Here is a 22,543-nt window from a genome sequence, read left to right on the forward strand (position 1 = left end):
TACGATTTTCATCTTTTATAAAATTTTATCCATTTTGATGCATTTTTTGGTCAAAAATAATTTCAAATCTAATGAACGGATTTTAAAAATAAAAACCACATTTAAATGCTGCAAGATCAAGCTTTCGTAAAATATATTTTATGTAAATAGTCCTGGACAATTCAGAAAAAAAAATTGTGCTTTTTTTCCTGATGGCTTTAGACTTGAGTCGATTTCGTTACACGCGAATGTAGATTAAGTTAAAATCGCTTGCTTATATAAAGGAGATGCCGCGAATTTCATGTCACACAAGAACTGGATACCAAAGAAAAATGTTGTACTTACTAGTGTTTGTGATTACTGTGTTTGGAATTTTATATTACTACTTTACTAGGACTTTCAATTATTGGAAAAAAAGAGGTGTCGCTGGTCCTACACCGTTGCCATTTTATGGAAATCTTAAGGAAACTGTACTTCGTAGAGAACCCCTTGCAATGACTATGAAAAAAATTTACGATACCTTTCCAAACGAAAAGGTGGTTGGTATTTTTCAATTAACAACTCCGTGTTTGTTGTTACGGGACACGAATCTTATTAAACATGTTATGATTAAAGACTTCGACCTATTCGACGACCGAGGTGTCCAATTCAGTGATACTGGTTTGGGTGTAAATCTTTTCCACGCCGATGGCGATAGGTGGAGAATATTAAGAAACAAATTCACACCGCTTTTTACTTCTGGGAAACTGAAGAACATGCTGTATCTAATAATACAGCGGGGTGATCAATTTATACAGTATGTTGAGTCTATTTGTGAAAAACAAACAGAACAACCTATACATATTCTTCTTCAGAAATATACAATGTCTACTATTGCAGCTTGTGCCTTCGGAGTTGATCTAGATGATCGGATGATTGAGAAATTAAATGAAATAGATAAATTAGTATTCACGTCGAATTATAGTCGCGAGTTAGATATGATGTATCCAGGAATTTTAAAAATGCTAAACATTTCTCTTTTTCCCACAAGTGTAAAAACATTTTTTGATAATCTTGTAAAAACTGTGATCAAACAGAGAGGAGGAGTCCCAACAAACAGAAAAGATTTTATGGATTTGATTTTAGAACTAAAACAGAAGAAAGAAGTCACAGGAGGAAAAAGACAGGAAGGGGATGGGCTTAAGACTATTAAACTATCTGAAAGTATTATAGCAGCACAAGCATTTGTTTTTTATACAGCTGGTTACGAAACCAGTGCCTCTACAATGACATATCTGCTCTATGAGTTAGCGAAAAATCCTGAAGTACAAAACAAGCTTATTGCACAAATCGATGAAGTGCTTCAACGCCATCGTGGTGAAATAACATATGACACCTTAAAAGAAATTAGTTATTCTGACCGGATATTTGATGAAACTTTGCGAAAGTATGCAATCGGAGATCCATTGTTACGTAAAGCTCGATGTGATTATACATTCCCAGACACCGATATTACAGTCAAGAAGGGGCAAACAGTTGTAGTATCCGTCTGGGGTCTTCATCGCGACCCTAAATATTATCCCGACCCAGACAAGTTTGACCCAGAACGTTTCAGTCCCGAAAATGAGAATAACCGAGATTTATGTGCTTATTTGCCCTTCGGAACGGGTCCCAGAAATTGTATTGGTAAGCAAACAACTTCGAATAAAACACTAAAACTGAAAACTAATATTTAATGAACGCATCGAACAATAAGAAAAAACTGCGTTTATTGCCTGCTGCATGGAAAAAAATAGCATTTTTACTTCATTATTTGCGATTGAGTGAATGGGTTTATCGTTCGCCTCGTTGCAGGCGGTGCGACAAGTGCCGTGACCCATGTGACGGTCTCGCTGCTGTTGCGACGTACAAATAAATTCACTTATGCCATCTCAGCCCAATAATTACATATATAAAAAGTAGCTAACCATAAGTTATATAAGATTTTATCTCTTAACTACAACCAATATTTTACATATAAGACTAAGTTTGTATGTCGAAATTTCATTATATATATTTCACACATGATATTTAATATGAAAACTAATCGTGTTTCAGGAATGCGATTCGCTAAATTGCAGAGCAAAGTGGCCATCGTGAAACTGTTGTCCAAATTCCGCGTGGAACCTTCAAAAAATACTCCAGTAAACATTGTTTACGATCCAATGCGGGTAGTGGTGTTTCCTGAAGGTGGGATTAATCTTATCTTCATACGAAGAGATTCTTAAATATTACCAAAATATAAACAACAATTTATCCCGTCGCTTTTATAGACCCACATGAATATTTTAAATAAAAATTTGAAGTAATAATCAGGTGCCAGTCAAAGTTTATAACTAATAGCATTATGTAGTTTAAAAGAAGATGTTAGATACTGAAAAAATCTGTATTGCAATTGTTTAAGCAAATAAAGAATGAGATGTTTCTGTCTCTTTTAACATGAATTTATAAAGCTTTTAAATAAACAATGCACTCAACAATCGTGGTTTTAAGAGGTTTTTGATATTGTTGTTAGTACACCCTTGCTTAAATTCGTTTATTTATTTGTCCAAAACGTTATTGCACATTATTAAACATAGACAGTACGTAGTATAGACAGGCGCCCCGAATGTTATCTTCTCCGTGGGGGATATGGTTCTTTGTTCCGGTGTCGAACTATTAGCCTTTATACCGACTTTTTACATTGTACAGTTATCTCGGTGATCTTGATCTGTATGAATAACGAATATCAAACATTAAATAATTAGTCTAAGAGCGCCAAAATCGTGAAACGTTCGTTTGCGGTTGCGCTTATGCGGAAGAGCAAATTTTTGTACTTACTTTATTTATAATATTTTAACACAACGTTTATAATGTAAAAGAACATTTAAGAGTAACATTCTCAATAATTATTTTCCTTATAGTTTGCAAGCCGAGCTATATGATAGATTACCCGCAAATTATATATGTATACTCCCAATCACTACAGCTCAGGAATTACTCTTTAAAAAAATTATTACAAGTTTTGAATATCTCTTATTGCGGCTAAATATACATATCTATGCTAATATATCGTCTATTTTTTAAATTTGGTTCAATAGAAACAGTATGCTACTTATTATTGTAAATCAAAACTGAATCGTTTTAGTAATTGTTTGCATGCTAAACAATTAACAAAAACAAATAATTTGAATATGTTTGCTATGTGTTATTATGTATTTTAGCATAACATCGAACACTCTGTTGCTCTTCAGCTAATTTTAATTTGCAAATACGGGATATTTAAAACTCTAATGAGGGAAATGGATTAAGGAATAGGTTTTAATTTTGTTCTTCATTCAAATTTAAAAATTCTTGTTAATCCAAGTGTTCCATCCAATTTTGATTTTTATTAGAAACCCCTTTTTTCAAACACTTATAACACATTATTTACTCTTCGCGTGTCCAGTTGAAAAATATTTTAAAATTAAACTTCAGGTTAAAGCAGTCAAGTTCTATAATTTATCGTTTACTTAATTTATTTTGTACAAACTTCAACAATATATATTTATATATATAATAATAAATACTCAATTGAACCTCTATCATTCAGCAAACTGAACTCACTTTTTCATAAGTATATTCAAATAAACAATTCAATGATATTATAACTTATTGTCTAAACTTAATTAAACACAACTTTTTTGTGCCAATATGCCTAATAGTAGATAAAATGTTTGGTTAAACCAACACAACTTTCATTTCCGGATATGATAACTAAATAAAGCTCTTGGACAACGCGGGTTCGGCCGATACGGTGACAATTAGCGGCTGCTGGAAGATTCCATATAATATAAATTTATTTGTGCGACCGACTTGCACTCACGAAAACTAAGAATTCATCCAGCAGTGTTCGGCGAATTAAACTGACTGCTGTTGGAAATAAACCTTTCCGCGATGCCCGGTTCTCGTTCCGAGTACAAACGACGAGATGAAAAGTTGCCACTTGAACCTTTTGCCGCGGGAACCTAAACGAACGGATAGCGGGGAACCGAACTGGAGGGGAGTAGACGGCAGAGAGTGCGCAGGCGATGGGGAATTTCGCCGAAACACTCGCTGCGCGATGTTGCCCTCCCTCCATAAAACTATCTAAATATCACCATATTATCTGTAACCGTAATTATTATTGCAAAATATGTGCAAAACTTTAAGCGTCCCATTTTAGTTACAATACACTGACTCTTTAAAACTTTTGCAACATTTAGATCGTCACGCACTTTAGAAAATTTCACTTTATACTTTAAAATGAATCAAAAACAACCGTCACACAACTATTCGGTGAAATGGCATATGACGAAAGCTAAACTTGCGAGCGCACACTACCCGCCCTAAGCGCCGCACGTCGCCGCCACTCGCCGCCACCCACCGCAGTGCATGCAGCCGTGTGGCGACGTGCCTCAATCGCGCTAAGCTCTTATTATTTACACAGTAGTAGAAAATTGACCACTTCCAAAGTTAATTTACAAAAGTTCAATGAACAATAATTGTTGTTGTGCTAGAAAAGACGATATTGACAAAACTCAACGATAGCGTAATGTCACTCCTCGCAGGAGCCGTCCGGACTCGCGCTCTATTATCTAGTGATGATTCGAAAAATAAAACATCTCAATAATATCTACCTTACTCGGTAAGGGACGTTCGAACTCTTAGGTATTATCGATAATCTTAGTGCTAATAAGGATGACGATTAGATTGCGGTGTGTCGACACAGACCGTGACGGGCGTCGCGAGAACGAGCGAGGTCGCGTATGGTCGAGCGAGGTCGGGCGAGGTCGAGCGAGGTCGAGAGGGGCCGCTCGCAGTGGGTACAAAGCTCTCGCCCCAGCTAATGTAATTCAGGGGAAGGTGAATACATTAACTACTGGAGGTGCGCGTTACGTAAAATGGCTCGATTCCTATGACGCGTACTGATTTAGGACGGAAGTGAATTCTTGTACCGACTTCACTGCTGATTTGCTAAGCTTATGTAGACATCTTTGCAAAAATTCTTCTAAACTCTTACCGAGGTAACCGACCTCGATCAGAAAGACAAGACGTAGGTAGCGACGTCGTTTTGTTACAGTAAGAAGCTTAAAAATTGGAACTATTAAAAACTATTACGGACAAAATTGATATGAATTTGTAGCAACTGCTTCCTCAAGCATTTATGTATTACATACAATTACAGTAACGTCCGAACGTGATGGACAAGTCGAAATGCTCATGAGTGATACACGTCATTATGTAGTGAAGACATATTTATTTACGTATAAAGTTTAAATAATTGTTATAAGTTTGAGCGCTGCGTAATAATCGGCTGAAAAGCCTGCGGCGTAACGACAAGCGGAACTCAACGAAGCTAACATCTCCGCGTCGATCTCCCGAACTCGACAGCACTGAAACTTCCTCACTGCGCGACACCATTTCGGGGAAGAAAAATGATATCCGACAGTACGCGAGTGTCCCGAGGCGGTACGTTCCTCGGTTTAAACTTTACACAGCGATTTTTATCAAATACAAAAATAAGCTTTTAGAGTTATCTCAGTTTCATCCATCTTACATAACTATACCACAAAACGGACAGCGTGTTCTAAAACATAGTCGAACGGGCACGTCACACCCGGGGAAGGTTCGACGCGAGACACACGACACAAACTAAATAGGAGTGAACACGCGAGCAAGCGCTCCGGCAAGCTGCAACCTCGGCACGTCAGTCCGCGTGAGGGAGTGTGCGCTGGGCGCTGCGCAGTCAGGTGCGGCGCGGCGGGCTGAGCAGGTCGGGCAGCGCGGCGGGCAGCGCGGCGGGCAGCGGCGCGCCGTCCACGAGCGCAGGCAGCAGCGCGAGCGCCAGCGCGGGTCAGACGGGCGCGGGCGGCGGCGCCGGGTCCGGCGGCCGCACCTGCAGCACCACGCGGTGCCCATTGCCCGCTACGCCGTCTAGCAGCACGGCCGTAGGCGCGCCGTCGCCGCCCGCGCCGCCTACGCTGCCCTCGCCTCCCGCGCTGCCCGCGCCAGCGCCCGCCTCGCTGCCGCCGCCGCCGACGCTGCCCTCGCCGGCCGGCTCGTCGTGTGCGCGCCGGTGCCGCCGCCATGCGTGCTGTATCAACCGCGCGCAATACTCCTCACGCTGCCGCCATAGCGTCGATGACACCGGCTCATATCCCGCCTCGTCCGGCCGTCCGACCTCCAAATCACCAGTCTCCTCTATCGGGTTGCCTTTTCGTGCGAAGAAATCTTTTGTAAGTGCGTCCAGAATATCTACGCAGAACATCATATCGCCTCGACATATAGGAATATCCATAGATATTATTTTGTATTTGTTAGGCTTATGAATCTGTAGAGGCGGTTCGAGCACATCGAGGAAGTCTGACAATTGGTCGTAGCGGATGTACTGAGTTCCGTCGGGATCGAACCGTTGCCATATTTCATAGTACATGTCGTAATCGTCGTCGGTCAACCCCTCTTGTACATCTTCCGTTGCCTGAAATTTTAAAATTAATATTAATGATTACGTACATTTACTTTTCAAAAACATTATCTAAATACATATGTTCATTACCTGAGAATAGTTTTCGAGAATAACGGCGATGTACATGTTGATGACGATGAGAAAGGATATGACTAGATAAGACAGTAAGTATGTGATGCCGATAGTAGCGGAACCGCAGTTGCCGGGCGATCCTCGTTCGTTATCTGGTAAATCGCATTCTTCCTCGTTAATAATGCCATCCAAAACACCATCCCATCCAGCGGAAGTTGACATCTAAGAATTTCAACAAATATTAATTGCAATGTTTTTAGTTCAAACATATTATCCACTATAATTTTTACCTGAAATAGTAGAATCATACTCTGGACGAAAGTTTTAAAGTTGTAAACGTCGTCAAGGCCACCTTTATTCTTCACGTGCATGAAAAATGACATTCCGAATATTGCGAAAATGAACATAACCAGGAACAACAGCAAACAGATGTTGAACAGCGCGGGTAAAGACATCGCCAAGGCGAATAGCAGCGTCCGGATACCCTTAGCTCCCTTTACAAGCCGCAACACTCGACCGACTTTCGCTACCCTTACTACACGCAGGAGAGTAGGAGATACGAAATATTTCTCTATGATGTCACTCAGCACCAAACCTAGAAATACAAAAACGTGTTTATTTTGAAAAGGTTATCATTAATTAAACTCATTAATCAAACCAAATTTGTTGTACTCACTCAGAATAGAGAACATCACAACGACGAAGTCGAAAAGGTTCCACGGTTCTACGAAATAGTGGTAGCGCAAAGCAAATATCTTCAAGAGACATTCGGAGCTGAATATGACGATAAAGATCATGTTGAGGTAGTCGAGCACAGCACTGAATGTGTCAGACTGCTGGTAGTGGTCCAAGGTCATTGTTAACATGTTGAATCCGATGAACAGCATAATGATCATGTCGAATTTTTTGTCCGTTACGATTTCGAAAACGATCGCCTGTGGTCTCCACTAAAGAAACATGAAAATGTATTAGCTGAGTAAAACCTTTGTTTCGAAAATTATGTATGACTATATACAGTCACATGTTACATCATACTCGTAGTGCAAAGCATATCAGAACTCTTGTAATAAAGCATAAATACTTGATTACCTGCGTAAAGATTTTTTTTTTTAATATAGAAGCCAGGAACTTTGTCACAAAGCTAATAGCTTGTTAAATTTAAAGACAAAATTATGAGATTGTTTGTTTACCTTTGGTCTTGGAATAGCCTTCAAAGGTTTTTTAGAACCCATTTTCTTCATGGCGTTATAGTATTTCTTTTGGTCTTCAGTCATGAACATCTCGAGACTGCCTCCAGCTTTTTTCTTCTGTTCATTGAAGTTGTCGATGATCACACCGATGAATAGATTCAGAGTGAAGAATGAGCCGAATATAATAAAGAACACAAAGTACAGATACATGTAGATATTGGTCTCTCTAATAGGTTGCCGTCCCACCTACAAAGTACAAATGGTTTGGTTTATTAAGCTGTAAAGTTATAGTTTTACTTTTTTGACGTCATCTTAATAAAGATTGTAAATTTTTATGTAATGTTAATTGAATATCAAAGTGAAAGGAGCAATGCAAACATTGCTTAACTATTTTCTAAATTAAATGGCAAAAATATAAAATATGATAAACGTTATTTTTCATAATTATTCAAATTTAAAGCTGTAAAAATATTTTAAGTGGCAATACCCAAAGTTATATAAATGTTACAAGTAGATAAACCAAATAAACATAAGTTATGTGTAAAAATACAACATATAGCATGTTAATAGACTCGTTTTTAAATATTAGAAATCTTCTTTTACAGTAGGTTAGGTAGGTATATGAGATTAAACCATAAAAGAGAAATTACCTCTCTTGAATCGATTGCGTCATTCATAATCTGGATCCAACCCTTAAATGTGGCCACTTGGAATAAGCACAAGTATGCTTTGCCAACGTGATCGAAGTTCATGGGTGAGTTCTCCCAGGTGTAATTTTCCAAGATGCACGCATTTCTGTCTGGTATTATCTCGTGGCTCAGTGTTGTGTGATTTAAGTCCACGCACTAAAATGTTAGCACAATAATTATTAACATTTCTGCATAATTAAGTTAAACGTCGAGTATTTTGAGTAAAAAGAGCCACACTAAGAGAAAAATATCAGGTAAAGGCTTTGATTCTTCACAATTTTAACCAAAAGGGGGTGAATGTATCATTCATTTGTCAGCGAAAAAACCCTTTACACTTACTTCCAATCAGTGTAAAGTGATCACTCTTAAATATGTACTTTTTCTATTGAACCGGAACATTCTGATAACTTCTGACAGGCTATAGGTTTAGATGGTAAACAGTTTTTAATTTTAATAACTGTTATTAATTGTTTATTAATTATGAAAACGCTTTTGAAACCATTGATTAATTGATCATACATTAATTGATAGAAAATGAGGTATAAGTTCACCCCTCTAAAACTTTAAAACTATAATTAATCATCCTTTATATTCATGGTACGGACTACATCCTCACCTTTTCCGTATTACTAAGGTCATAGCAAAATAAGTACTCTAATTGTAAATCAATTTGACTAGGCTTTAATTTTACTTACGTAATTTTATGTGCTATTCAGGAGTTGGTGATGATTTATTAAAAAATCAAAGCTAAAACGTAACAAGATGTATACTTCTTTGTAATACAAACCTTGAAATATTTTCCAGCAAAAAGTTGCACGCCCATGATTGCAAAGATTAACCAGAATATTAGACAGACAAGGAGCACGTTGAAGATGGATGGTATAGCCTGCACTAGCGCGTTCACTACCACCTGTGCACGAAACGACAGCGTAAACTAAGCGAAATTGGAGAGTAAATTTACTTTGTATTATTATTGGCAGCGAATTATTTGTTACAGAGGAAAATTCTTCTGTTACATTATTTAAATTAATTGTTACTAAACAAATACAATAGCTTCATAGTCATTCTCTTTTGGTGCAAAAATCAATCGGTACAAGGGTTTTCTTGCAATTTTTATTGTAATCGCATCTAAAACGTTGATAATTTGCATGTACATCAATTATACTTGCTTAAGCGAAAAACATTGTTAATATACTCATGCATAAATAAAAAAGCACATCGGCAAGCGGTTCGGCCTCTGACAGCAACTATGGAACTAACTTACCGCTCACAAATCAACGTATTGCGACAAAATCGTACGTACTAACACATGCGAATTCAAGTAGATCCTATGATGTTCTTGCAAGAAGGAAAATCTAAAGTGCGGTATCTAAAATAAGACAATATAAAAACTAGGAAAGTAATGCTATATAGATACGATTCAAGAGAAAAGATGGTCCAAAAATGATATGAAACATTTGCCGACGTGAAACCTTTCGAATTGCTTTAAAAAAGATGAGACGAATCGAGATGATACGAAGCCATTCCAGGGTGCCATCGGACTTGTCAAAATGATTCCCCAATCGTTGAAGAATCGATTCGACTAATGCTATGAGCTTGATACTTGATACAATTTCAAAAAAGATTTAGCTACAAAAATCATATCCAATTACTGATAAAATGATTGAGTAATACGTGATTTCGAAACTTTTGTAAAGACTTGATCTACGTGTAACATTATGTAGCGCTGGTGTATGTGCATAATATATTACAAAACATAAAAGTTTAGTGTCCTAATGGCGTAAAACATAAGGATAATAAACTTTCTTTGTTTTGATGTAAAGTAGAAATGTGTAAGCTATTTGACTATGTTAACCAATATAATAGTGTAAGACTCAACAATGTATTCCTGATGGCCGTGGTACGTGTGGTGTTAACTTGTAATGTATTTATACATTTTTCGCTATGAATATCAGGAATTAATGAAACAGCATCAATGTACGTCGAAAGTGAAGTGGCGAGTCCACGCAGGCGTACATACCCTCATGCCCTGCATACGGCTCATGGCCCTGAGTGGGCGCAGGGCGCGGAGCGTTCGCATCGTTTTGAACGCCTGAATGCCTCCGGCGCCACAAAGCGCCGCTACGAAGTTTATAAGCGATACCTGATGAAATCAACATGCAGATTGAGAACACAAGAAAGAAATATTACAATCACTTAAGAATCTATAGTCGTTCCCAATTGTCAAGTAGATAATCAGACCTGGAAACAAAAATTGACAAGTTTCTGATAATCCAATACTGGATGACGAATCAATATGAACTTATAAATCATTGAGAAAATGCCGAATGCAGACGACGACAATGTAACTAATCCCAACGTTTCATGTTTTACACCTATAAGCAGAGCCCGGTAAAAAAGCTGGGAAAGCACAATGAACACACGATTAAATAGGAACATCCAGACATTTAAAAATAAATATTATAATAAATATTTAAAAGATATATACCATAAATAAATTATTTACATAAAATTATAACACCAATAGCATTCAGAGCAGATTTGACACAGATTGTTCACATCATTTAAAAAAAATGCATGCAATCGGACAGTTTAGGATTTGACGGCAAGACGTTTTAAACAACGTTGTGTACAGCGAAGAAATTGTCACAGTAATTCATAGAAAATGGAAGCAAACGTCGAAACCACATACAACAAATGAGACATCAGGAGCTCGAGTCAGCGGGAACCGAGTCTCCACTGCAGATAACATCGAACAGTCAAAGCTTTCGCTTCTAAGTAACGCTGCACATTGATCTGTCTTTTATAAAAACAATGTAAATGACAAACCGTAAACTCAATGTACATTTTAATTATCAATGGGCAGCGTTAAGGACCTTGTCGGGTAGGCAAATGTCGAGAGCGCGTACTCACGCGCATCCCCTCCCATCTGGAGACAGCGCGGAGAGGTCGCAGAGCGCGCAATGTGCGCATGGACCGAAACGCCGGGATGTCGTCAGCGCCCGCCATCACGGCCCCGTGGTTTATGAGCGACAACTAACGCGACATTCTCGTCATTCATATTGCCTACTCGCAGCTTTCATTACGTTATGGCATGGTTAATTATATAGCCGTAGTTAATGGTCTACAGCATACAGTCCACGGCCAAGATTGTGGTGAAATATAACTTAAGAGAATTAATTTATTTTTTCTTTTAATCTAGCTTTTATTAGTGCCCGAGTGCCATTTGCAAATCCCATCTGAGGCGTAAGGGCGCAGAGGACGCATAGTCTAAAACTTCTTTTAAAGTAGCGAAGCTTGGGGCCCCTGTGGGAGGCTCGGCTATCCGCTATGTACTACAGCTTCGCAGGGTTAGCGTATTTATCTTCTATCCGATAATTAATAACTAATCTCAATACCTAACATGAGATGAGCGATTATTAATAATATTTTTTTTTCATTCACATTCGAAATTACATTAAAACCTACTGATTCAAAAACACTCTAAGCACAGCCTGTCTCGTAGAGCGAATTGTTTTAAATTACACTTTAGACTGACGTATAGCCTGAAATAGTAGTGAAGGCCTAGGAAAAGAAAGAAAACGAAACGGCTACGATATATAGTCATTAGAATCCGTTCATAAAATTTTCAGTGTGTAAATAAATAGGACCGATGTAATAGTTATTTTGTGAAGGTATCTTAAACGACGTTATTGTTATGTAAATATGTAAGTACGGTTTATTATCAATAATTTTTATTTCTCACTAAGAAAATATAATTAACACTTCTCAAAGTACAAACACATTGAAAATTTAAGAGGTATGTGAAAATAGAAGGTTTTTTTTATTTTTTCCTAATTAAACGAATTATAAAATATTTTAAAAAATCTTATTATGAAGTTGTAATTTTAACTAACATATTATTTGAAAATTGAAAATGTTATAGGTGCTTACCATGACTATGATGAAATCAAGCCAGCACCATGCGTTAGTAAAATATTTCTGAAATCCAAGCGCCAGCCACTTTATCAACATCTCAATGAAGAATATGACGGTAAAGATTCGATCCATGTAATACAAAATATCTTGAAGAATCGGTCTATGCGGTAGATGAACATCTTCCAAAGCCTGTAAAACACAAATAAAAATTTAAACGTAAACGAAACGGAGTATCATCTTTAATATTTTATAATGTATTATAATCTTGTATCCTCCAATTGGCACTAATATTCTATACTACACTAAGAACTCCATTAATATTGTGACTTTTGAACTAGCGCAATTACAAGGGAGCAACACCATTGTGCACGGCTCCATAATATTTCCGAAAGCAAAACCTGGAGGAAAATGGTAGCGGAGACTGATATGTTTGGTCACGTTCCTCAATCACTAGGAATAATAATTGAAACACGATGTTAAAGATACTTACCAGAGCTAAACTACTTAACAAGATCATAGTTATAACAGCGGTTTCAAAGTACGTGTTTTCGATAAGTCTGAAAGTTTTTAGTCGAAGCATTGCCCAACCCTGCCAGAAGGGTGATTCGTCGTCTCCTGCCAGGAACGGAAAACGCTGGTAACATGGCTCAGGGCAGCAATCAGCTGGTGTGTCGTCTACAACGTCTTCATCCGCGGCCACAATTATATCATGTTTCCCCAGTCCGTCAAGTTTACCATCCTCCTCTTCTTCTATCATTTCTATGAGCACATGCATAATAAATATTTGTTAAAATCAATAACAATAAATAATATACAGTAATATTACATCAGCGTCTGATTGCGATATAGACAATGTTAATGTTAAAGTGTAGTCAAAAAAAAGGATATCTGATAATTCGCTATAATCAAGATACTTTTCAAAAAAAATATTGAATACCAGTTCGTGTTTCCGTGTTCTCACCATATATATATATATATATATATATATATATATATATATATATTTATTTATTTATTTGCATTTACTGGTATCATTTGTGGCAACCAAGAGAGGAATACCAGTAGCACCTAGTTTTATAAAACCTACTTGAATTGACCTAATTGACTTTTAACGAACTCTCAAAAACTTAAAATAAATCTACGTTCGGTAAGTTTTCAAAGTGATTTGAGAAAAGCCTACAATAAACTCAGACTGGATTTTTGTGATTTTTTATCAACGCCCTTGAGTTCACCAATTATATAAATAACATGGATATTTATTAATAGTAATGGATCGATTTAAAGTAATTTGTTAAAACAGTGTGACAAAACTAAGAAAGGGGCTAATATATAGCTACTTCCGCTATGCAGCAGTAGTCGTGCAATGAAGTACACCGCCCGCCGGCCCGCTGATAAATGCGCGTGCGGTAAACAATGAAAAACACAACTACCACCGTTAATTTACTCTACACGTGTTTCACCCCTCCTCGGGCCTCCTCAGGAGATGTTACACCGACCAGTGCCAAACACCATGAAATCATAAAAATTTGGCTGCAGTAAAAAGCAAAGTTTTAAATTCATTTGCAAACCTTCTTCTAAGCCCAATTCTTCTTTGCTTGCATCCTTCTTCTCTTCGCCGTCTATCGTATCCGCTGAACCTTTATGACTTTCGTCCTTGAAAGATCTTATCTTATGACTTCCGTATGATTTCTGACTAATCGTGTCGTCATCCTGATGATATTGAGATTTATAATTTATCACGAGAGATTACTATAATACATGTGCTGATATTTACCTATATAGATAGAGATATACCTGTATAGGATATCCATGATGATTAAGTTCACAGTTGATGCGATTATCGGTATGATTGTCCGTTATAGCGTTAATGTTATTGATCAATATCTTTCCTTTCTTGTATTTATTGTCACCTGAAAGTAATAGTAATTCTATAAAAGTCTGCAGTTACCATTTTAACCTTCATATTTTACTGGCCACTTGCTATGTTGTGGATCCCGACCGCCGCCTAAGTAATCACCTTGATAGACGACGGACTTTGAGCAAAGGCTGTAGTAGAACAGGACGATAACTTGTACGTCGCGCGACTGTATTAACTTTCCACGACGTTATTACCGCACATGTATAAAGATCCAAGTAGCTTTGATAAATACACGCATTCTATAATGGCTTTCCATGAGGATCAGTGATATGGTTTACTTCACCCAATAGTAATTTATTTCAATTAGGATAGAAAAATTCTTCACCTACACCTGAGGTATTCTACACCAAAAGGTCAATTCTAGTTCCATTACGTATTGTACAAATTACATTATTTCAGTGCAAAGTACCTGGTATTGTGAACTCCATTCCGTCGCCGATCGCAACTTCAACTTGGTCTTTTAATTTCTTGTCTTTATACAGGACTCCGTCGTCGATGTCGGTGCCTAGTTCTAATTCGTTGTCGACTCGCTCTGAGGAGACACAGCGACCACATAAAGCCGCTTTTAAGCCTAATTTGCGTCATTCCACCGTACGTCAACGCCGCCAGCACCCAAGCATAGAAATCAGACCAGGACGAAATAACTTACAATATGTACTTATCAATACAACTTCTATAGTCATAATATTGAATTTTATTCGTAACGTTATATATAACCTACCTTCTACCTTCCACTCTTTTCATACATCATACCAAGTGAATAATTTTACTAATAAATTACAAAATAATTTATAATTGTTATAAATATAAATATTTTTAATTATTGAAATTATGCAAATTTAGATTCTTGATATATTAATTAAGAGTTATAGTTTATCAGCTATATTTAATTATTTTTCAGCCTTGTTTATTGAGATAACATAGGATTGTTAAAATACGGCCCTCAAATTTTGATATTAGCAGTTCATATCAATGATATGATGTCCTTAAGAGATTTTCATGAAAATAATGTGTATCATAGATATTATATATATATGTTTGATTTGAATTTTTATTAAAAATATCATAAAATTTTTAATTATTTTGTCGTTTTATGTCACTGTAGGTGCTATATTATAATTATATAATATTTGAAAATATTATAAACAATGTTTATTAGGAAACTAAATTTCCTGGATGTTTGTACTAATAATATTTGTTGGAGCTCCGTAATATTTCAGACAATTATATGTTATATTTAAAGACATTTATCAATTAACCTAAGTTTATAATTAGTTTTTCAGTTGTTATTAAAGATTTATGACAGCTGTTACAAAAAAAAATATTTTATAGCCTAAATCTTAAATGTTATAAATTTTTAATCATGACAATTGTATAACATATATTGCAACTAAATACGAACTAAATTACACACAACACCCAAAACATTGTTTACATAAACATGCACAAACCGACACACATTGAAAGCGTTGCAGTTTTTTCATTTTTAAAACTAATGTCAAGAATTGTTGTTATATAATAAAATAGGCAGTAAGAGTATTAAATTAGTCGCAATTATTTAAAATAATAATTATTGTAAAGATAGCACTGTGATTAAAATTATCAGTAATGGCAAACAGCGATGCGAATATTTTAAAGTTCCGCTTTAGATACGGTACGTCCAGCGAGGTTATATTTATAAATTAGTTATTTTGTCCATAGTTAAAAAATGACACGACCTTGAATTTAATGAACGAAAGTAACAATAAGACTTGCTTGATATATATCACGAAAAAAGGAAGCTTTTTATATTTTTATTTATAAAGAAATTTAAAGATGACGTAAAGAGATAGACGCTAAGTTTTAGAAATAATTTTTATGAATCATCTTTCTTTCAGACTTTAGTACTCGTAAATTTTACTTTAATAATTAAACGATAAAAATGACTCATCTGTATTGAATATAACTTAGTGACATAATAAAGACTACTACTGTTCTGCTTTTCAGACTTGTAGCTGTTCTCATTTGATGTTGGAAACGTTTTCATATTATGTTACAAATAATTTTTGTATTTATTACACTGCTTGTTTACTTTACTTCAATAAAATGAAATACTCTTGTAAAAATACGTTATTTTTCAAGTGGTTCTAGAATCTTCTGATAAGAGTTTAAAATTCATGATTCATATAAAAATATTAAATATAAATAATCGTTCTACACTTAGTTCTTAAATTCATTGGAAATAGCAATCAAATTTAATTAGTTGTTCTGATAGGACTTTGCAATGATAAATTCGTAGTTACGAGTATCTGTAATATTTTACAAAAAAGTGCTACATCATCACTACTACATATATCACCTGGGTTTAGTTCAAATCGGTGGGTGTTATATTATATACTATATAACATCTATTTTTGAAAAGTTTTTGCTTAACGATTAACAATAAAATGGTCTATAGTAAAACTGTAAAGCAAAAGGATGAAAAGTGATTTTATATTTGATAGGTAAACTATAATGAATCGTTAATTTATTGATTAGCAAACAAAAAAAATGTTGAGACCAATTTAACAACTCTTACAAAAATGAAATGAAACATTACATATGACATCGAAGGAGTACAGGTTACAACAAAAAGTTATAAAAGATCGACAGGTCTGAAATCTACACTTGGCTGCGAGGGCCTAAGTAACGGCCAGCGGTGACATATATGGACAATACATATCACATAGTACAATAAAGGGTCCTCACCATAAAATGGAATCAAGAATATATTATATTGTTCATCTATAAGTATTTTAAATAATATGCGTACCAAAATATTTTGAGTAGTTTTTCAATTTTTGTTTAATAGGTGACAACCCTTAATTTAAACTCCACACATGCTAAAACCATAATATATCTTTACAAATACACACACAAACATCATGCTATTTTACATGTATTTTAATTAGTTGTCTATTTACTGTTAATTATTTATAACGTGGGTTTTTGGCGCATGAACAATAATCAGAATATGTATTTCTTTTATATCGCAGTAGACAACTGTTTGTACAGGGCTGAAAAAAGACCTGGACGTCGAAGGTGGTCATAGCTTTTACGACATGGCCTAAGCGGCGAGTTTGAATTGAAACACCAGCTGTACCCAAAGTTATGAGACACAAAACCTGTTTTGAAACTACACGGGCCTGCTTTAATATAGCACAAATAAAAACAGTCTCGTATTTTTTGACAACAACCGTCAAAAGGAAACATTATTCTCAAAATTTTACGGGTTAAATTAACTTCAAATTATATTCATATTAGCACAACCCGGGGACTAATTCAAAATTAGGAACATCACTGCTGTTGATAATGAATACAAATCGACTAATTCTAAAACAGAGTAATTAGTAAGACGAGGTTAACATATAATAACACAATTGACAAGCAAGGGTCTAACACAAACATGCTACATGAACGACAGAATTCAACGCATCTTACCAGGAGCATGTATGGCTATCTGATTTGTTAGTTTGTTCTTAAGCAGTTTGAGTATATCGGCCACGTTACGCTTGACCCAGTCTATGAACCTAGATATTCTGTTAAATGCTTCAGCGATTTTATTGGTGTCTTGATCAGCGGTTGGTGTCGACAAACTTGACGATCCAAAGTTGGAAAGTAACAGGGCCAAGAAAAGATTAAGTACCTGAAAAACAACTTATTTTATTAACATATAATGATTAACATAAATGTGCACAAATAATGATTAATATATGATTGTTGGTTAATGTGGGATAGGCATCCAAACTTTGCACGCAAATAAAAATGTATATAATTATTCATAAACTTCCTAGTTAATAATAGGTTAACTGTGGGTTAAAATTGATGATACTAACCACAAGATTCCCGATAACAACGGTGGCGAGGAAAAAAGGTATGCAAGAGACGTCGCCCACCAGCATACAGTCCCACATGCTCTCAATCCACTCCCCGCAGAGTACGCGGAACACAATCATGAAGCTGTGCATGAAGTCCGTAAAGTTCCACCGCGGAAGGTCACCGTCCGGGAATCGGTCCACATAATCTGGATATCAATAATCATAACTAAACATTTGTAAATAGTTTTCTGTTACTGTTATAAAACGGACTCCAATATCATTTGAAAATATTTGTTATTGTCAGAAAAAGTAAAAGTATATTGCGTGCGTACAAGTAAAATATTGTTTAACATCGTTGAGAGACGATATGTTAAATTTCAACTTTTTTGTTTTTTACTTAAAAATTGAACAATAAGACAATAAGTAAATTTACTTTATAAATTATAACTTGAGAAAACGGATGATGTTTGAATATATTAAGTTCATTTATATTAATAAAGAAAGCATAAATAAATTTCAGAAAAGTTCTTTATATTTAGATAGTTACACGTGCATAAAGAGTAAGCATTTTTATAAGCCGAATCCATAGAGAAAAGTCAGCATAAGATGTAGAAGTATTATTGTTATAGAATATTTTTCGGAAACTAGACAGCAGTCCCAGCTTATGCCTACAATTTTGATATTATGTTTTAACTGTACTGTGTGCAAATAAATTAATATACGGATTACTAAAATAACGACGAATAAAAAAAAACGTGAATCTATTACTCCTGCATCGTATGCTGACATGGAGCAAATAAAATATTATCTGCAACGTCATTAAAATAGCGAAGCATCAATATGTAATCAACTAATATTTGCTGCAACACTAGAGAATATTGTTATATAATACAAAAAATGCTGTTCGTCATCTTATTTCAAGTGCAGCAATATCTTTCGACATATCACAATGTCATCTGCATACATACTGAGAGAATGAAAGAAGAGCTTATTTGTTGTTGTTATAATGTTGTTAAAGTTAAAAACGTGTGTAATATTTGATTTAACATTAAAAAAAGAAAACAGTAAATTTATAATTAACTGGGCCCTCTTATGGGTCATAGATTTTAATTAAATTATTATACTGTGTGCGTATATGTTCAGAAAAGGGTTTCGTACAATGTATACATCGTATACGATGCTTATGTAATAATATGTCATTATCCTTATAACCGTAAATATTTAAGAAAAAAGTACGTTCCCAAATCTGATATCTAATACATGCATAATAATAAAAAAAAACACTTACTTCACATCACATAGCAAGAAAGAGAGAAAAGCGCTTAAAGAAGAGAAGAGATAATAAATAAATCTGAACGACAATGGTTTGTGCCAAAACAGAAGAGTAAGTAAGATGAAACAAGCGGTAATTAGCATAAACGTTTCACAAGTGAGGCGCCTTTTTGGGGGCACAGAAACCGGTAATATATTAACACAATTTATATACAGACATATTAAAGTGAAGGCTCACTTGGAAGGGCCACATTGAATCTTGCCAATCTTCTAACAGGAAACTGAGCATAACAGTGTGACGCACACAACACTTTATAAGTACTATTGGAACATGGCGGTGGATCCGCGTAAAGTGTGGAGCGACGGTGAACGCAAAACTTAACGGCAGAGATTCCAATTTGCATCCACACTTTATGTGATTGCAGTGAATGTATTTCACGACACGAGTTTGCTAGTAAATAGGACAAGTACAGCTCCCGGGCATCGCTATTTTCATGCTGTGTAAATAACGAAAGATCAAATGAAAATGTTAATTGAATAGAGTGGATCCAGTAGCAATCAACTGCGTCAAAGCAAGCAGAGGTACCTACTACAGGGATAGGTATGAAGTACATTCACTGGCAGTTCAGCGGGCCTGCGCCGCCAAGTCCAAACACCAACGAACATGCAACATCCGACCAATAAAACTTACCCACGTAATTTTTCCCGAACAGTTGCATACCCATCACCGCGAATATGAAAATAATGATGCACAATACGAAGGTCAGGTTGCCCAAGGCACCCATCGTCCTACCCATTATAGAGATGAGTAAATTAAGTGTCGGCCATGACTTTGCCAATTTGAATACTCGAAGCTGCAATTACAAATTGTGAAACAAGGCGTCACACAAGCTCGCTTACCGGCGCTTCACCTATGCTACTGCTCTCTGTTCCGTAGACCCCGAATCACTCGCTGGGCATCGACTAAAATTCATTAATCCATCCCAGGGAAAAGATAAGTGATTCTGAATCGAATAAAAATATGCATATGTGTGCGGGAGTAACCTATCGAAGTGTGCATTCGTTATCGGTATGATCGGGATTTATGTTCCGTCGTCGTTTGATCGAAATATTATTTTTTTTATACTAGAATAGACATAGATCCCATCAGCGGACGACCTGATCAAAATACCCAGGGTAAGCGAAGCTGCATGTCAAATCTAAAATACTTGATGCAAAGCTCAACTCATGATCTCAAGCTGCGTGTATAGCTTTATAACATGTCTCCCTTCGAGTCCATTCGTTCGATGGAGCCGCTTTAGTTATTATAAAGCCACTGCGCTAGCTTCTCGTCCTTCATGAATAATGGTTAAACCAAAGCCCTGTGTAAATTATTAGGGAGTGTGAAGCTTAATAATCGATAATGAAGCTGAGATCATTAATTAGAGATGCTAAATTTTCTTTCAAATTGAACCTGTATAGTTCTTCCCAAACAACTGCATTCCCATCACCGCGAATATGAATATAATGATGCAAAGTACAAAGGTCAAGTTCCCTAAAGCGCCCACTGTCCTACCCATTATGGATATTATAAGGTTTAGCGCCGGCCAAGACTTAGCCAGTTTAAATACACGAAGCTGAAAATACATCATTGCACATATTTACAGTAAATCAAAAATGTCACTTAATCATTGTGTTTATCTTCAAACTTCTTAATAGATTGTACTACTCATTTTAAAAATGTTAAGATTCAAAAACTCAATATTATTATCTGATATTACTTTGAAGTTAATTGTAAGGAAATTAAAAGTAAAAAAATAGTTTCAGTAATAATAATAATTTAAATATTTGTAAAACTTACCAATCGAAAAGAACGTAACACTGACAAACCCTGAACTCCTTCCAGACCCAACTCCAGCAGCGACAATGCTACGATGATAAAGTCAAAAATGTTCCATCCCTCTTGAAAATAATACTTCGGACTCATGGCTATTAGTTTTAACATGGCTTCTATACCAAACGTGGCTGTGAAAAACTGTAAAGAATTTGTGATATTCTTAGGCATTCTGTTAGAATTTTAAATAAACGGAATTTTTAAAAGGCAAGCCGAAACTAAAAGATAAAACCAATGTAGAGGACATCAAAATGATGTCATGTTTTTTATTTTAATGGTTTTAAAGAAAAAAAAATTGCGTGTGGTTGAATCAAATTTCATAGAAAATAACTTACGATCAGCTTAACTATATTAAAGATCAAACTTTAAGAACTTACGTAATTGCCACTCTTAAGAGCTTTTTCCATATCTTTGTCCATGTCGTGATGATCCAAAGCCATGAATAACGTATTGACAACAATGCAAAGTGTGATGAACAGCTCGACGAAAGGATCGAACACGAGCAACGCCACGTACTTCTGGAATTCCAGCCACAACCAACAGCAGTCCCACACGCAGAAGAAGTCGATTCCTTTCATCAAGCACTCGAGGAGTCTCTCCTTAAACGTGGGTCCATCCTCATCGTCTTCCGCTGTTGGGAAGTAGTACACTGATACTGTTGCCCCCCGTTTACCGTAGGTGTGTTTGTGTTGAAGAGAGAAGACAGAAATAAATTTGTTAGTATTCGCTCATTATTTTTATACCTATTGGACCGCGTTATTTAAATAACTGTTGCAAAAAGGTTCTGTTATTTAAACACCTCGGCGCCAATGGTATTCAAATTAAAAATTATACCAATATTCATATTTTTGTTGCACAGTAGGTCGTCATTTATCAGAGCATGTAGGCAACTTATTGAGTTTTGCTAATAAAAATGGAATATTGTGTTATGAAAAAGCTATATTTTACTCAAAAAGTACTATGTGCTATAGATGGGAATCTAAAACGTGAGCTTGTCACGAGAATCGAACTGTCAGCTATCCGTTCATGTCTTTTATTTGCAGCAACTTGCAATAAAGCTTTGCTACGTTTAGTTTACTGATGTATAGTATACTTCTTGTAGTGGTAAATTTTTTCATGAAAAGGCCAAAAATATGAATATCGTAATTTAGATTATATCAAGAATATTGTCGCAGATTTTCATAGCAAATATTTCTTTATTTTTTAACAACTTGTAAATTCGAATACAAAATCCTAAAAATTATTTTTTAGAAAACAATATGAACTAAGAGAAATTACATATATATATCACATTTCACAATGAAATAGTCAT

The 22,543-nt window shown here is 35.7% G+C and overlaps 2 protein-coding genes across 2 annotated transcripts in view; one reads left to right on the forward strand and one right to left on the reverse strand.

Annotated features, from left to right (window-relative positions):
• The first annotated feature begins 311 nt into the window (after positions 1–311).
• LOC137923472 (cytochrome P450 6B5-like) lies at positions 312–5,766 on the forward strand. The gene is made up of 5 exons (XM_068766731.1): positions 312–1,644; positions 2,056–2,223; positions 4,727–4,882; positions 5,295–5,455; positions 5,596–5,766. The coding sequence occupies exons 1-5, from the start codon at positions 312–314 to the stop codon at positions 5,764–5,766; spliced, it is 1,989 nt and encodes a 662-aa protein (XP_068622832.1).
• Positions 5,767–5,851: 85 nt separating this feature from the next.
• The window catches only part of para (paralytic), a 30,901-nt gene continuing 14,209 nt past the window's right edge, over positions 5,852–22,543 (reverse strand). The window contains exons 16-33 of the mRNA XM_068766454.1: positions 21,609–21,886; positions 21,199–21,372; positions 20,050–20,212; positions 18,105–18,292; positions 17,710–17,914; positions 14,660–14,821; positions 14,127–14,242; positions 13,901–14,042; positions 12,823–13,091; positions 12,348–12,521; positions 10,435–10,557; positions 9,202–9,324; positions 8,376–8,570; positions 7,726–7,971; positions 7,212–7,482; positions 6,826–7,130; positions 6,554–6,757; positions 5,852–6,475 (exon numbers count right to left, since the gene is read on the reverse strand). Coding sequence (XP_068622555.1) covers positions 5,852–6,475; positions 6,554–6,757; positions 6,826–7,130; positions 7,212–7,482; positions 7,726–7,971; positions 8,376–8,570; positions 9,202–9,324; positions 10,435–10,557; positions 12,348–12,521; positions 12,823–13,091; positions 13,901–14,042; positions 14,127–14,242; positions 14,660–14,821; positions 17,710–17,914; positions 18,105–18,292; positions 20,050–20,212; positions 21,199–21,372; positions 21,609–21,886 — 3,962 coding nt within the window. The remainder of the gene's footprint in view (positions 6,476–6,553; positions 6,758–6,825; positions 7,131–7,211; positions 7,483–7,725; positions 7,972–8,375; positions 8,571–9,201; positions 9,325–10,434; positions 10,558–12,347; positions 12,522–12,822; positions 13,092–13,900; positions 14,043–14,126; positions 14,243–14,659; positions 14,822–17,709; positions 17,915–18,104; positions 18,293–20,049; positions 20,213–21,198; positions 21,373–21,608; positions 21,887–22,543) is intronic.

Source organism: Battus philenor, unplaced genomic scaffold, assembly GCF_028537555.1.
Source record: "Battus philenor isolate CCGP_79_NKW_IND1 unplaced genomic scaffold, ilBatPhil1.0.hap1 SCAF_21, whole genome shotgun sequence".
NCBI classification, from domain to species: domain Eukaryota; kingdom Metazoa; phylum Arthropoda; class Insecta; order Lepidoptera; family Papilionidae; genus Battus; species Battus philenor.

Excerpts from the sequence above, each read along its gene's own strand:
- LOC137923472 (XM_068766731.1), top strand. The coding sequence starts at position 312 with ATGTTGTACTTACTAGTGTTTGTGATTACTGTGTTTGGAATTTTATAT. Across the intron at positions 4,883-5,294 it reads GAATACATTAACTACTGGAG|CGCTGCGTAATAATCGGCTG; the intron begins GTGCGCGTTACG and ends TATAAGTTTGAG. Across the intron at positions 5,456-5,595 it reads ATATCCGACAGTACGCGAGT|TCGAACGGGCACGTCACACC; the intron begins GTCCCGAGGCGG and ends TCTAAAACATAG.